Source organism: Bombyx mori, chromosome 5, assembly GCF_030269925.1.
Source record: "Bombyx mori chromosome 5, ASM3026992v2".
NCBI classification, from domain to species: domain Eukaryota; kingdom Metazoa; phylum Arthropoda; class Insecta; order Lepidoptera; family Bombycidae; genus Bombyx; species Bombyx mori.
This window is the reverse complement of record NC_085111.1, coordinates 10,114,155-10,130,654: the sequence shown is the minus strand read 5'-3', so window position 1 is coordinate 10,130,654 and position 16,500 is coordinate 10,114,155. Positions and strand designations below refer to the sequence as shown.

Genomic DNA, 16,500 nt, shown 5'->3' with positions numbered 1-16,500 from the left:
AACGGCTACCCCACCCTTCGAACCGAAACGCATTACTGCTTCACGGCGGAAATAGGCGGGGTGGTGGTACCTACCCGTGCGAACTCACAAGAGGTCCTACCACCAGTGATAAAAGATCCAGATATTGGATTAGAACATCTTGATCTTAATAAAAAATATTTAAACGAATACGGTAACCGTACTTTACCAGTGCCAATAATAAACAGTGCCCGATTCTACTAGCCTTCTTGTATTTGGAAAAAGAAACTCTAATTATATTTTTTATTAACGATCAACCACTACTGAGTAGAACTACTTTCATTTTATATTATACTATTACTGTTATTTGACGCACTCTAATTCCGTCTGACTATTGATTGATTTGACCACATTTCTATACAAATTACAAAATGTCCATTGCAATAAATCAGTATGAATTATATCTGTAAATAAATCATAATATTAAATACTAGTAATAAATATTGTAACTATTTTAAAATGATGATTCCCCTTATTTATTATTTGTATTCAACTTTCCAAAACAGTTATTGAAATAAATTAATTTTGATTTTCATAATCGATTTTCTGTTGCTGGTCGTCGTAATGAAGCCTTGAATTTTATTGTAGTTTCAGAAATCCATTAAAAGACTTTGTGAACATAAATTCCAAGTTACGAATGAGCGAAAGGCTAATTTCTAACCTCTACTTTGGATTAGTTACCGCTGCTAATGAGTATCTTCACTGGAACCAATGATTACCTCCACTGAGTGAAACCCACTTTCTTGTAAATCAATCCTGCTATTTAACTGATACTAAAAACCTATTATTGTTTTTTTAAATATCAGTGTCTGATTAAACATTTTTTTGCAAATCAGCTTTTTGAGACTAGCCTTGACGCAGTCTTATCAAACTAAGAAACACTTATAAAATAACTTTACAAAGTGAGTTTTTTTAATTCACTCAAATGCACAACACTGGTTCAGAAGGGTCGAGAAACCAACGACCTGCGAAATGCTTTGCTCAAAATGGTATGGATAATTAGTGGAAAGTGCTGGGCAGAGAAGGTAAATTAGTTGGAAGTTAACCGCAACTTGTCAAAGAAGAACCACAGTCCGGCCTTAATACTTTCACTGAAATAAGCCAACTTCTTGTACCAAGTACCGTAGACAATGTGCTGTTAGCGTTATTGTATTTGAATTCGTGATAAAATAATTAAAGTCTTTTGCTCTGATAACATTAATTTTTATCTTTTACCCATATAAAATACCATAGTTTTAAACTTAACTTGTTTGTCTAGCAATTAGATCACCACTTACTAGTAGTAGGACCTCTTGTGAGTCCGCGCGGGTAGGTACCACCGTCCTACCTATTTCTGTCGTGAAGCAGTAATGCGTTTCGGATTGTAGGGTGGGACAGCCGCTGTAACTATACTTGAGATCTTAGAACTTATATCTCAAGGTGGGTGGCGCATTTACGTTGTAGATGTCTATAGGCTCCAGTAACCACTTAACACCAGGTGGTCTGTGAGCTCGTCCACCCATCTTAGCAATAAAAAAATAATAATTTAAAACTTTGTTACTTTTCTGATAAACTTATAGATACATATATGTAAATAGGAAAAATTAAAAGCAACTCACATGCTGTCCGTGACGTCGGTTGATTCGTCTAATTCTCCGATAGTGTCAAGTGATGCTCCAGAGCCGTCTTCTCGTGTTTCAGTCGGCGGCGGCGGCGGCGCTGTAGTGGGTCGCGTTAAAGTTGGCGAATCATTGCTGCTCTCTTTAAATTGAGACTTAGGCACGAAATCAATTAGTCGCGGTAGCACCTCTTGTGTCGTAGTATCTTGAATTTTTTCTGCGTTTGTGTTATTCATTTCAGCTTCAGAGCGCTGCAACCACGTTTCGATACAATTCTTTTTTGTTGGTGTCAGTAATGATTCGGGCATGGGTGGTGGCGAAACGTCTGGCACCGGAATACGTTTGGGTCTTCTTTCACTAACCGATCTCTCTATTTTCGTGTTCCGTGGCATGGGTTTGGGTTTTTCTATAATCTGATCGGAATTTTCGTTATTTTTTAAATGATTTGTGTCGATATTCTCATGTTTAGTTGCAAGGTTTGTACTATTGTTATTTTTGTCACTGCCAAAAAATCGTTTTGTCGCTGTTTGTTTATTTTCCTCGCTAGACATTGACGTTGAAACGTTTGTATTGTTGCCATGAGTCACCTTGTCTACATTGTTTGACTCTTCTCGTTTTTCATATTGTTTCTCCATAAATTGTTTACTTGTGATATCTTTAAGAATATTAGTATCAATATTTTCAATACAATTCAACACTTTTTGGATATCAATAGTTTTTGGTTGCATTATCGGTGTAGAAGGAATACTATTTTCGACCGAGCTCGCCATCGACCCAAGTCTGTCTACTACTGTTGAAATGGAGCTGCCTGTGTCATCAGACTCTGCATCAGCCAATACTAAGCAGCGTTCCCAATCGGTTGATGACAATAAATCTAAATATACTTCGGCATCAGGGGGCACTGCTTTACCGTCTGACAATCTACGTACTAGTCGTCTTACTTCTTCTGGTGAACCTTTTTTAAAACAAGCCAAGCTTTCTTTGTTTTGACGATGAATATGACTATCAAAAGACGACTTACGAGATAACTTAGTAATAGTAGAAATTCCGTTGTGCTTTCCGTTCATAATATCCTTATCGTTTGTATTAAAATTTGGTGGGTTCACATTGCCACTACAATTCTGTTCTCCAAAAGTTATGAGCTTATCTTTAAAGGAATTCTTTTTCCCTAACTTTCTTGGAGGCACTGGCGGTGGTAAAGTCGTTGGTCGAATAATATCAGTTGATTGTTTCGATGTCGTTTTAGATTTCGTCGTAACACTATTTTCTTCTTTGTCGTTCATTTCGAAATGACGCACTAATAATGTTAATGTTTCATCTGAATCTTTTAGGCGTCGCACACAATCAATTCTAGTTAGTTCTGAAACGGGAACGCCGTCGATAGCTAAGATTTCATCGCCCGGAATCAATTTTCCCCAGGGTGCCTGAGCATTTGCTGCTGGACTATCTTCTGCACATGATTGCACCAAGAGTCTTCTAACTTTTTCTGCAGCGGCTGATCCACCTTCAAATTTGAGTCCGAGGCCAAGTCTTTCTCCACGTGGCCTCCGTACAATGACCTCCGAAGCGCCAGTCGTAGCACCCACAGTGAGTACGGTAACGAATGATGGATCTTTCGGAGATGGCCGACCTTCACCGACCGGGACAATGGTGACAAAATCCTCGACGGCTATTTCTGCCGCCATACCGCGAAATACGCACACTCGGCGGAGTAGATTCCGCGGGATCAGATCTGAGAACAAAGAAATAAAATATAAAAGAAATATATAAATAAGACTTATCACACTCACACATTGTTTGACTGTCGGAATGGCGCACTTTCTAAGTTTTATAGAAACACAATGTTTGGACAATGAATCTGAGATTGATTGATTTTGCAATGAGCATATTGGAAACCGTCTGTAAAACAATTTATTACATTCATGCAAGCTCATCTCCAATAAGTGGTCCAAAAACAAAGTTATTGACACTGAGGACCGCTACTAAGGCGTTACGAAATTTATGTTCGTTAATAACTAGATACCTACACGATACTGCCTACTTCCTGTTCACGATCAATTCAAACTTTCATTGATCAACATGAAAGTATAACGAGCGTGTTTGGGAACGCGTTGACCACAAACAGTCGCATCATCGGAATGGCTGAGATGTAGGTTAGTGGCACCGAAAGCAGCGCCGAGTTCGTGGCAGCAATCGCCGAGAATTGACGCATTAGCATATTGCCCAGGGCCTCGATCCGTTATTCCCGAGTCCCAGCCTCTTTCAAGTTTCTCACGACATGAAAACGTTATTCTTCAACTCTGACTCTACTCAATTGCATCATATTTCGTCTTCACGCATTTAAACTGTATAATCTCAAAACTTACTAATTTTACAGGAGAGTATTTTAAACGTTTATCATGTGATATTTTTAATATTAATCATCTTTGCAACTTTTTTTTTTACCAGATACGTTATCTGTCTTTTAAAGTAAGACAAATTTATGTATTAATTTTGTTGATAGTAGTCAAAATATAGGTAAACTAAAAAATAACTAACACTCTTTTGACAGTATTTATGATAAAAATACTGGAGATACCAAATGATTCCGCATATTAACTCAATTTCGAATATTTTTGGAAATTGTGCAACTTTTAATGGAAAAGACGATTTATGATTAGAGACTTTTTTTTTTTATTTAGCTATGATCGTGACATGCCTAAATCATCATCATCAAAATCAATATTTTATAGTCAGCATTTTCGTTTCGCCTTGTAACCGAGTAGAGTAAACAAAGAAATATTGCTGCATCGCATATGGTATTGTTCAGTGGTATCTTGTAATTGAATCTTTACACCGTGACCTAGAATACGGAAGATAGCTTGCATTATTTTAGAGACCGTGATGCGGTAAACCGTAAGCCAACGTCGAAGAATGAACGTTTGGAATACCGTTATTCAAACGAGTATCAATGAGCATACATTTGGAAATTAACATATAATATAACATAACATATTGTTATGTTCCGATTGACTTTTGGTAATATTACTGTTTTATACGTACTATCTACGACATAAACCACGATGGTAAATTTGGACATTTTTAAAAATGACCTAAATGATTATTTTGAATTTCACAGAAAATTTTCATATTTTTTTAGATGGGTGGACAACGTCACGTCCCACCTGGTGTTAAGTGATCTCAACAACATAAATACTGCCACTAACATTAAGATTTTTTTCCTACCTATGCTGATAGCCTTGAGAGGCTATTTCAGCTTTACCCTAGTGTGTAGGTGAGCGCTCGGGGCTCATACCGGAAGTGTTACTAACACTGGCCCTAACAAGAGCAGTGCTTCGCAAAATCTACCACCAGATCGGAAACGCCACCAACTGAGAAGATTCGGCGAGAAACTCAGTGGGCTTTTGAGAGATGAGTTCTGAGTCTGATTTTATACAGAACAACGGCTGCCCCACCCTTTAAACTGAAACGCATTACTGCTTCACGCACGAATAGGCAGGATGGTAATGCTTACCTGTGCGAGCTCACAAGATACCCTACCACCAATAAATAAACAACTATAACATAATGAAAACACAATTGTTTTTTGTAATTGAATTAAACTGAAGCAAGCACAGTGGTTTTATTAGTATGTATATGTGCACACAACAATGCAAAAATGTTTCGGTGGGAAACTGCAAAGTAAGAATTTTTCTTAATTACATAAATGGTATCCTCAGCTAGCACCCAATAGCATCCATCATCAATTATCGCGACCGCCAGTAAATCTTTAGTCTGCATAAATTGAATAAAGCACGTTGTACCCGTAAAGTAAACAAGTTTATGCACTTTTTGCGATATCGCGGTAATCGTCACACCTCAGTTATCGGACATGCAAACATTACTATCGTTTTGAATAGCTATTTTTATATCTTATGAACAATCTAACGATACCCATCTGGTTAGTTATGAGTGGACGTGAAATGATGTAAGGTTCTCGTTTAATTGGTTTTATTAGAACGCTCTCAATGTGAATGGAAAAAATTAAAGAGAATATGTAAGCTAACGAATTAGTTACAGGTACCATAACATAGAATGAAGAGCAATAATGATATTATGAAGATATATGTAGTTCATCCAACACTTTAAAGATAATGTTAAGACGGACGCGTTGATACGTATTATTCTTTGGATATACGTAAATGTATCTAACTAAATAAGAATATGAAACTATGAACTACTTCAATTAATGTGTAAATTTCCTTAGAGAACAACCTATTTAGTTATCATTATTCAATAAGGTATTGACCGTCATCGACAAACAAAACATGTATAAATCAAGTGGATGTAAATAGCATAACGCAATACTCGTAGTTACCAGCGACCGATCGGGGCCATTCATCTAATTAGGGGATCCTCTTCTTGTGCAACAACAACGTTCTCGTACAGCAATCCATGGAAATATGACCTTATAACAAGTGCAATCAGATCTTTTTTTCAATGCACTCTAGTTGATAGTCTTTACGGCAGTACGGTTGTGGGAACATGTGAAAGTCGTCTGACTAAAGTTCGGGTTTCGATGATTATTTAAAGTGTAGAAATCATATAACCGTATGCAATAATACTTTTTTTTTACAACGGAACAAAATATTTACTTTTAGATCGGAAATTTTGAATTTTATTCCAAATATATTGTCATTTTTATAGTCGAGACAGACTATTGATATGTTTCTTTATTGCCTTCAAGGCTGAGGGGTTCACGACCAGTTTGATCTAGAATGGTCATCCTCGCTTATTAAAAAGAAACATTCGAAAAATGACATCTCATAGCTGTTAGTAGGCACCATGTAGTTCATTTCAAAGCTGTATGGTGTTTGACAAATTCTATCTCTGAAAATGTACCGTGAGAGAAAGGCATTGATTCCAGATAATAAAAATAAATTATATCCTGATGACGAGTGGTACGTTAGTAAAAAGAAGATAATTTTAAGCAATACCTCATAACACTATATAAAAGATTCGGTATACAAAAATTAGAAACCACAAAGTAAACTAAAATTTCTTTTTCGGCCCATATGTTTCAAATGCCCTACTGTGCCCCAAAAGCTTAGCCTAAATTGTAAAAAAAGTATACAATGTTCACACCTCCATTGATTCATCACGGAGTAAAAAAATATTAGTTCATTCAAAACTCATGTGTATGCCTTAATTTTACTTGTAGTCCTGATTCAATCTTAGAACTGCAGTTGGTAAATATTCACTAACGAACCAGAGGAACCATTTAAGTTATACTCTAACTTTATTTACCGCTAAACATAGCTAAAACATGTCGCTTTACCAAATACAGATTCTAACGGTTCTAGTAGCTACGACTATTCGGCACAAAATCCAGCATAAATAAACATATTACTTGGTTTTAATGAGCATGCAATTTGCTTAAAATATAATCCCGTAAGTAGAAAATGAAAATATCTATTTATTTATTTACAAAGTTGGACTTCAACATTTTGTTTTCCTTTAAAGTATTATTTGAGTATTTTAATATTCAAACTTTTAATATAGCCTCGCGAAATAACTTTATTTCTGATATGATGTAAAAACAACGTTTTCTAAACATTTTGCAATATATATGACCACAGACCTATGACTCCATCGGCACGCGACATTTCCATAGCGGCGCGGGGCTCTGACATAAACACAAGCTGCACAACTACCTATACAGACGAGTGTAGGTGTGTGTGTGTGTGTGTATTATATGTATCTATTGTCATAATATATCACGCGGCGCCCTGGCTCACAGCTATCTCACACGAAATTGAAATAAGTTTGATAATATCATAACCTCTTTGAGGAGCAGCGGCCCGCAAAAGGCGAGTGGCTTAGACATTATCTGGATATGTGTCTCCAAAAACAGCGGGCACAGAGGCGTAACAAACGAAGGCCGAGAATCACGATCTCTGATAGCCGAAAAGGAATTTAATAACCGGCGGTTTCGTAAACATTGCTGCTTTGTTAATTCTTAATGTAAATGAGCAGAATCATTTGCAGTTATTTAAATATTCGAGCATTTAAGTGATAGATAAATAGAGAGAGATAAATAAAAATGTGTTGCCGAATAACCGTGGGCGTCCTTTGCCCGGCTTACAGAAATATTTAAAAATCCTTTTCCAATAAATTTAATGATTTCAAACCATTTTGAAATGGTATAAAAATTGGCTCGATAAAAGTGCCTAATAAAGCACGAATTTTTATCTCTAAAGTTTTAAAACCAGTCAAACGAAAACATCGCAAAAGTGAGCTAGGATTCACTCTACCCAATATCCCCCGAATTAAATAAGGTGCTTTTGGTCAAATGCAAAACAAGAAACTTAATAACTGGAACTCCCGCAGCGCCGTATCGCCCACCAGGCTACAAAATAAATTATTAAAAACCTAATCGTCAATATGAATGAACTCAGTTTGAAATTTCTGGGTGAGCTAAAATGTAATTAAAGCCCACACAACTTTGCTTAAATTTTAAATTTTTTTAGAGAATTAATCATTAAGCATTTTTCCAAAATATTTACAAGATAATAAAAAAATGGAGATCAAAAATTATAAAATGTTCCTATTTAATCTAGAAAGTTCGAAGACCTCGACTATCTCCGAAGACCGTGTTGTCTCTTTTTAAGACTTTATAAATTGACTTGATTATGATAATGTGGTTTCCACTCGGTTAGCCTGTCTGATTCTGAGAGCTAATTTTAAATAGATTATATTTATGTTTATTGAAATGCTCCAAGTAAGTTATTGGCTGGCAGATCTGCGAGTGGCTTAGTTCATGCGAATATTTAACATTTGTATGTACCGGTTCGATGCTCTATTTTCTCAAAATATTCAAAAGAGATCAACCATCCGTCAAATGTCTGACAGTTTGCAGTCTTATACAAAACAAAACACGACTTGACAACTTGTCAGAGATCGAGGGCTCAATAACACATGGCGTTTATAATATCAAACGTAAGTCGGGATTAAGTTTTATTCAGGATGGATTTTAATGATAATTATCTGTCCGATCATATCTGTGCGGGTATCTAAAAAGGGGGCAGTAGCATACTGAGCTACTGCATCTATTTTCTTAATAGTAATTGAACCTGTTTTACCACTTCTTTCTCCCTAAATATTGTAATAACTTAATAATCAGTAAGGCACATTTTAACACCGCTTCTAAACTACCTAACATCATAACTTCAGGTGGATCATTGAGGCCTGGCTATCCTAGCTAATAATGTAAAACATGTATTTCAAAATAAAATACTTTGACCGACATGTTTTGCTAGCATCGTCTTTCTATTTCTGCCATGAAGCAATCGTGCATTTCCGTAATCCATGACTACAAGTCTCACGGTGGGCGGTAACATCCGTTTTCTGGTGTATATGCGCTCCATTTGGCTGCGAGTCCGTCTGATGTCCATGTCATTATAAAATTAAGAATACAAATGAGTTTAAAATTTAAATTCACCTTTTTTATCAGTTCGGAGTCGTCTGGAACGAATACCGTCTCAGTTGAACAACATCTCACTGTTACGTGGGTGGAACTCATCAACTAATACTGAAACGCAATGAACTCTAAATAGCATCGTCAATGCAAACTACGTTTAAACAAACGCTCTTCTAAAGAAAAACAACTGATTGCAATACCGAACCGAGAAATGTTAGTTGGTTTTGTAATCGATAGCCGATTGTAGAATTTCAACATAAGCGATCATAAAATTTAATGATGAGATTACGGTATTGCTAATAAATTTCTAATCAAAACGTTTTCGAGCCCCAAGTGCTACAAGGTTTAACTGTTAAAACGAAGACAAGTGACAACGTTTTGTATAAACCTGTCTGCCTTCGTGGTACATGTAGTACACACATAAAGCCATGAGACTTGTACGAGTTACAACATCGCTATATTGATATTTTTGGCAGAAATAATAGCCCGATAAAAAATTGCTTCAAATGTAAAATGAACTCACGATCCACCTGATGTTAAGTGCTTAACGGAGATCCATAGACAATAACAACGTAACTCCCGTCACGACTGTCCCACGGCTGGACAACAATATCCCCTACTACCAGAAATTACGTCAGCAATAAATAATATTATTTGTCATGATCAAAATCATAATAAACGTATTCTATTATATTTAAGGCATTTTTAAACATCTTCTACGGATATATAGTAGTGGTTTGCGTGACATCAGAGATTTGTCGCGGTTCCAATCTTCGAATCGACAGAGGTGAACATCCTTCAAGCGTCCGCACCGGACCAATCGGCCATCGTGATTTCGACGCCAATAAAATCTGAAATCTTGTTCGTTGTGTCGATTTTTATAACAGTTTTATAATATCTAGCAAATTATCATACGGACCGTTAATCGTCTCGTCAGAAACATGTTAGTTAATGTCTCCTTTATGAATACATTTCGCGTGAATGATATGTTAATTTATTAGTTCGTCCGGAATTATTGATAACCACAGTTCACTTTTGTTGTATCTCCATGACATAATAAATTGCAGTGACTTCTCACAATCTGAGATCATATGTGTCATCTACGCATATATTTAAAGACTATAATCATGTTAAAAATAGACTTATATGACGAAGCGTCATACTATTGTCATTCAAAAGCTACGTTTAAATTCATTATAATTGATCTCTTTAAGATTTCACAATATGATTGAATAACAATTATCGACGGTACATACATAAATAATGTTTATTTTAATGTACATAAATAAACATACATAAAATTATGTACATACATAAATGATGGTTTATAAGATTAAAGAATGAGGAATTTTGCCCAGGGAAATCAATCGGATATCCGGCTGTGTGATGCTAATCAATTCTAAATTACAGTTGTCACAACTCCTATATTCCTGAATCGATACGTTAATAAAAATAGTCAATGTACCTTGGATTTTTTTAAGAAAATTTCTTTTCGAAATGTTTGTAATGCGTTATAGAGAATATAAATAATCGATGATTATATCCTCTCATTTCAAATGACGTGAATCGAGATATCTCTCGATTGTGGAGTCGCAAGTAGTTTTATCAGTTACATGTTATCTTATGTAAGCATGTTATTTTAGGAAAGTCAGGTACTGCTTATTGCCAAAAATATGCTGTGATGGCACACATAGTTCATTTTACATATGATGTGTTGATTAATTAATTTAACGCAAAAAAATTGTTCGAAAAACATGCACAAGTAGCCAAAAAACTTAACACAGATCTTCTACATATTATGATTTTATCCACATAATATAATGTATTATTATTTACAAAAAAATGTACATTCCTCTGTAAAAGCACAGAAATAGATTTCTTGTAAGCACAGGGCGGGAGAGAAAATAAGTCATGGAGTCCGGGAGGCGGATATCGCAATCGCAGGCGGTGAGGAGCAGGGTGGCGCCGGGACGCGGGTTGTGGCGGGAATTAAACGTCCGTGCGCCCGCACTTAATCACATTACACCACGCACACCCGTGTCTTACTGACCTTAGCCCGTACCCTCCCGTGGGAAACCGTAAACATTCATTGTTTCGAGCCTTAGTCAAATCTATTGTAAAGAACCGTATTTGTAAATACTCACCCCAACAATTCGTAACAGTTTAAGTTGTTTTCGTTTCTCGTCACGTACAATAATAAAGTAACCACTTTGTCAGCAACGTCCCACACTTTTTCAACGTTCAAAACATCGTAGTTGCGTGGGTTCCGCGGGGCTTTTCATTTAAAATCGTAATTTGTGAGATGTAGTCTACGAGATAGCGCTCACGGGCGCAGCGCGAGCGAGCGTCGCGACGTCGACGGCGCGGAGCGGCGTGTGCGCTGCAGACCAGCGGTGGGGCCGACCGGTCGCAACCGGGCCGCGCTCTCACCGCTTCAACCGCCCTGCCACAACCATTGCCTATAATCGCATTTGACACCGTACCGCGTTCCGCGTACAAGAAAGTTTCACATTTCTATGTCATCAATGCAATGAAAGTCACGAGTCTCAGATATTCCTTATTATTACTATTCGAACTCCTAATCATTTTACAATATTCGTTTACAGAAATCATTTACATACGAACAAATGGAGTTGTCGCAAAAATGCAACAAAATTTTAATGAACGCAAATTGATTTAACAGACCGGCAAAGGTCCCGAGGCGTCGAAATATTATGTCATAAACGAACTAAAGTTTATTCATAATTCATAACTTTCCCTACGAAGTAATAAGAAATCTCCTGCAAGCATCAAACTTTGACAAATTGAAAGACAGTGAAAGTAATTGCCAATTCTCTTCGCACAGATAACACGAACGATAACTTTGAAGCCACTTTTCTCTCTTGTCATGCGGACAATCAACCTGTAATTCAATTATTCACCACTAAGTGCTTATTCCGGTAATACAACAATAAGAATCTTCAGACAGCGAACATCAAAACAAAACAAAGCACCAGTATCGTATTATTAAAAAATTCTCAAGCTCAAATTTACTCACGTTTCCTTGAACTTATAAAAAAAAAAAAAAATCTAGACGGGCAATGTTATAATACAATTATAATACATAATACGATAAACTTTAACATATTAAATTTACATAATCGTAATTGTTAAAGAGTTATAAGACTTAAAACCTTGCATTAACCATACTAAATAAATAATATTTAGTAAGTAAAGATTATATTGTAAGCTGACAATGTTGTTTCATGTGACAATTTGTTATAGGAAAGTTCCATCTTTTTATTAAGTTCCCATACAACATTCTTTAGTAATAAAATTGTATCAGTAGACTAGTAACAAATTAATTCAGTGTGATTGTAGCCTAGAAACATTGTATTGACACCTTATACTACTTTTACACACATGTACAAGTTATCTTTTATTCACCTAACGGTCTGCGGACGCTGCCAATTAAAGCCATCATCTCAATAACTTACATTCATTAACAAAACTAAAGTTAATTATTACCTGTGGATAATCAAGTAATTATAGTTTATAACGTGTTTTAACATACATATTTTTATTCACCAAACTTCACTTGAAACGCCGAAACTCATCACTAAAACCAGTCTTTTTAATTTACAATTTTTCAATGGAAAGTCAACTTGTCACAAAAAACTAATATCTAAAGTTGACTCGGCGCTCTTAAACGAGAAACAAATATGTCGACAGCTGCATTTTTCTCATTTCAGGTCAATGAAAATCGCAGCGCACTGTCTTCCATAATCGGATGAGAGACTGTACCAATTAGAACCACGACGTTAACGCTCTTATTTAACTTTACAATATCACTACGGTGGAGCCGAAATGTGACCACCATTTAAATGATGACGACCATTTAAATTTTTGTGTTTGACCACATTAAAATTTATATTTTTCTCCCTGGAGTCCATAGACATCACTATGCAAATGACGCCACCCGTTATTTCAACGAAGATTGAAATCTAAATTGCTTTAATGGCTGTATTATCCTTAGCCGGAACAGCAATGGCAGCTTCGCATTAAAAATCGATCCGATGGTGGATGGTGCGGACTTGGAATATGGAATTTAGTAATAGGAACTCGAGAAGGCCGAGGTCACATTCCGGTTTCTGTTGATTAGCTGGCCTGAACATTATCATTAAGATCCTCTGACAAACTTAAAGATAAATTAATGATAAAACAATCGGGGATAAATCATGATCACGACATATCCCAGTCCCAAATTAGGATTCCATGTATCGGAGAAACATACTTACATACATTTAATAGTACTACTCGTACTACAGTGGCCAATACAAAATAAACTCAGAAATATTTGAAAGTTTGTGGTCATGGTAGTTAAAATGGCTTTAAGAGATGTCGATTTTGGAAGTTTTTTTTTTTCTGTAATTTTCTGTAAATCAGTTATGAGCAGGCCCACCCTCCTGGTTTCCGTTTAGCGTTGAATTTCGTGACACCTTCTAAAAACATCCAGACTCAAAGCATAAAATTTTGTTCGTTAGAGGAATGCTTGCACGAAGTGGGAATCGCACCTATTACCCTCGGCTTTGCTATTAGGGGTACTAACTAAGGCGCCGAAGGCTTAGTTAAAGTAACATACTCACCTTCTGTAATATAAATACACGCATATTAAGATACTTTTAGTTATTCTGATGAAGGTCATTACGAGCTGAATGCGAAGAACAGTTAACAGTGAACATGCGAACTGGTTTTTACCAGTTTGATACTTAAACTTTGCTCTAAGTTTTTTCATTGCTTAGAATGGTGAATGAGTTCACGGGCCACGTGGTGTTATGTGGTTAAAAGAGCTCGTAGATCGTCTGGCTGATAGCTGGAGCTTGATTGGATTTAGTCGGTGGTCGGATTGGGAGACCTCACTCTTTCTCTACTCCCTCTTCTTCTCTGGAGGCGCCGGATTCGGAAATTAACCCCGTCTGTTACCCCTCGCGACCGGCTATACGTAAACTGATTCTCCAGCGTTAGAAAAAAAATGCATGGTTGTCAATTACAGAGACAATGATTGTCAATTAGTCATACTGGCTGGTAAAAATATTCATTGACAATAATACTGGCTGTCAATAAAACTTCAGGTGACATGACGTAGGTGTCATGTGATGTGGAGCTGCGTTTAGTTGTGTGCGAATATTTGCCTACTCACTACACCATCACCACCTTGAGACATGAGACAAAGTCCCAAACTAAATATGGAACGGCCGTTCTATCCTGAAGCGAAACGCTCCACTACTTTGCGGAAGAAATAAGTAAGATGGTACCCGTGAATCTAGTATAACAGATACTAAATATTTCATTTCAAGTTTGCGTAACTAGTATGTAGTAGAAAAAGGGCTTATACTCGCACGAGTCAATACTGTCACCCCGTCTATATCTGTCGCAAAATAGGTTAGGTCTTCGAGCTTTTCGGTTGTAAATACCTTTTCGTCAATGTAACCTATATTTCAACTTCCTAATCAAAAGTCGTTGCTGGCAAAGATATTGTTACGTCCATGATACCAGCGATGACCTCGTGGATTGCTAGAACGTGTCGCATCAGATTGATATTTTTAATAAAATTATTGTTTTTTTATATTTTTTAATGCTTAGATAGGTAGACGAGCTCACGGCCCACATGATGTTAAGTGGTTACCGGAGCCCATAGACATCTACAACGTAAATGCCACCACCGACCTTGAGACATGAGTTGTAAGGTCTCATTTTTAACAGCACAACGACTGTCCGCCCTTCAAATCGAAACGCATTACTGCTTCACCGCAGAAATAGGCAGGGTGGTGGTACCTACCCGTGCGGACTCACCAGACGTCCTACCATAAGTAATAATTGTGATTATTTCACATCAAATGATGACTATCTGCAAAAACATGAAATTCTCATTGGCTTTGGCCTTATTCTTCTAAGTTAATTAATTTTACTTATTATTTAATTTTTCCTAATCTGCACATTACATCACTGACCTCGGCGGAACCAAAGAGTCTGATTAAAAAAGAATAATATCTTGTTACAAAATGTAATTGATTATTGAACTGTGAGCACATAGGTAACAAATTTTGACACTTCCAAATTTTTTACCGTTAATATTTATCATCATAAATTCTTTGAGTTTCATATCCGGAAATAAAACGGTACATATATTTTGACTGGCATATGTAAATGTCAGATACATACTCCTTATTTTCGATACCTAGTGGAAAGTTAGTTTACCGAACAATGGTACAACATCCAAAACATGAGCATTCTCGATCTAAAGATACTTATCTATGATAGGTCACGATCTCCACACTGTGTACACAAAATATATCTGCAGCCTTACCACGTTGGTGTTGTGCCAACTCGTTTAGTATTTAGTATAATCGATTCTTAAAGTAAATTAATTTCGAATATTAATTAATTGAATAATTGATTGATAGAAATATCGAATAGCATTTGGTTCGTGTTTTGTTTCTTAAATTCAAATTGAGTTGATTGGTCGGCAATTTGTTTTACATTTTGAAATTTGTCGTGTTGAAACAATAATAAAGTCGTTGACTACTATAGGGCAAATGAAAGATTAGTTACATAATTAGCGCTGTCCTTTTTAGGCAAGGCACATAGATACTGGTGGTAGGACTGGTTAACTGGTGCTAGGACCTCTTGTGAGTCCGCGCGGGTAGGTACCACCACCCTGCCTATTTCTGCCGTGAAGCAGTAATGCGTTTCGGTTTGAAGGGTGGGACAGCCGTTGTAAGTATACTGAGACCTTAGAACTTACATCTCAAGGTGGGTGGCGCGTTTACGTTGTAGATGTCTATGGGCTCCAGTAACCACTTAATACTAGTTGAGCTGTGAGCTCGTCCACACATCTAAGCAATAAAAAATAAAAAAAACATCTTCAGTGACTTCTAACAATTATGTTAATGATTATCAATTAACTTATCTACTGAAAATCGATACTACTTATTAGTGAAATGTAGGGCAGTCGTTATATTAACACATTCTACTAACATTATGGAATACAGACATAGAACGCAAAAGCAATGGATGAATAATTTATATTGCAGTTAAATTTATTTAGAAATAATAGCAGTTTTGTTTATTTTATGGACACACTTAATGGCATCCTACTAATAAAAAGCAAATATCTTATTCGTAAATTACACTGAAAGAGCTCATATTTTTTTATTGCCTCAGTTAAAAATCCAATACGTCATTCGTCTATTAGAATGAAATATATCATAGTATATCGTAGTATATCGTAGTACTTTAAGTTTTCTGAAACACAATTATTAAAAAAACCCAACATAGATTCTAATGACACATAATCAAATTCTTCCATTGCATTGACAGTTGTCATTATAATTTACAAACATGAAGTCGAAAAAATAATTCAAAAATAATGTATACAGCATCAGT

At 36.2% G+C, this 16,500-nt stretch overlaps 1 protein-coding gene across 1 annotated transcript in view; it reads right to left on the bottom strand.

Moving 5' to 3' along the window:
- LOC101744953 (dentin sialophosphoprotein) overlaps nucleotides 1-11,529 on the bottom strand; it is a 45,276-nt gene extending 33,747 nt beyond the window's left edge. Inside the window, exons 1-2 of the mRNA XM_004930120.5 lie at nucleotides 11,220-11,529; nucleotides 1,617-3,348 (exon numbers count right to left, since the gene is read on the bottom strand). Coding sequence (XP_004930177.1) covers nucleotides 1,617-3,301 — 1,685 coding nt within the window. The 5' untranslated portion in view covers nucleotides 3,302-3,348; nucleotides 11,220-11,529. The remainder of the gene's footprint in view (nucleotides 1-1,616; nucleotides 3,349-11,219) is intronic.
- Nucleotides 11,530-16,500: the final 4,971 nt, after the last annotated feature.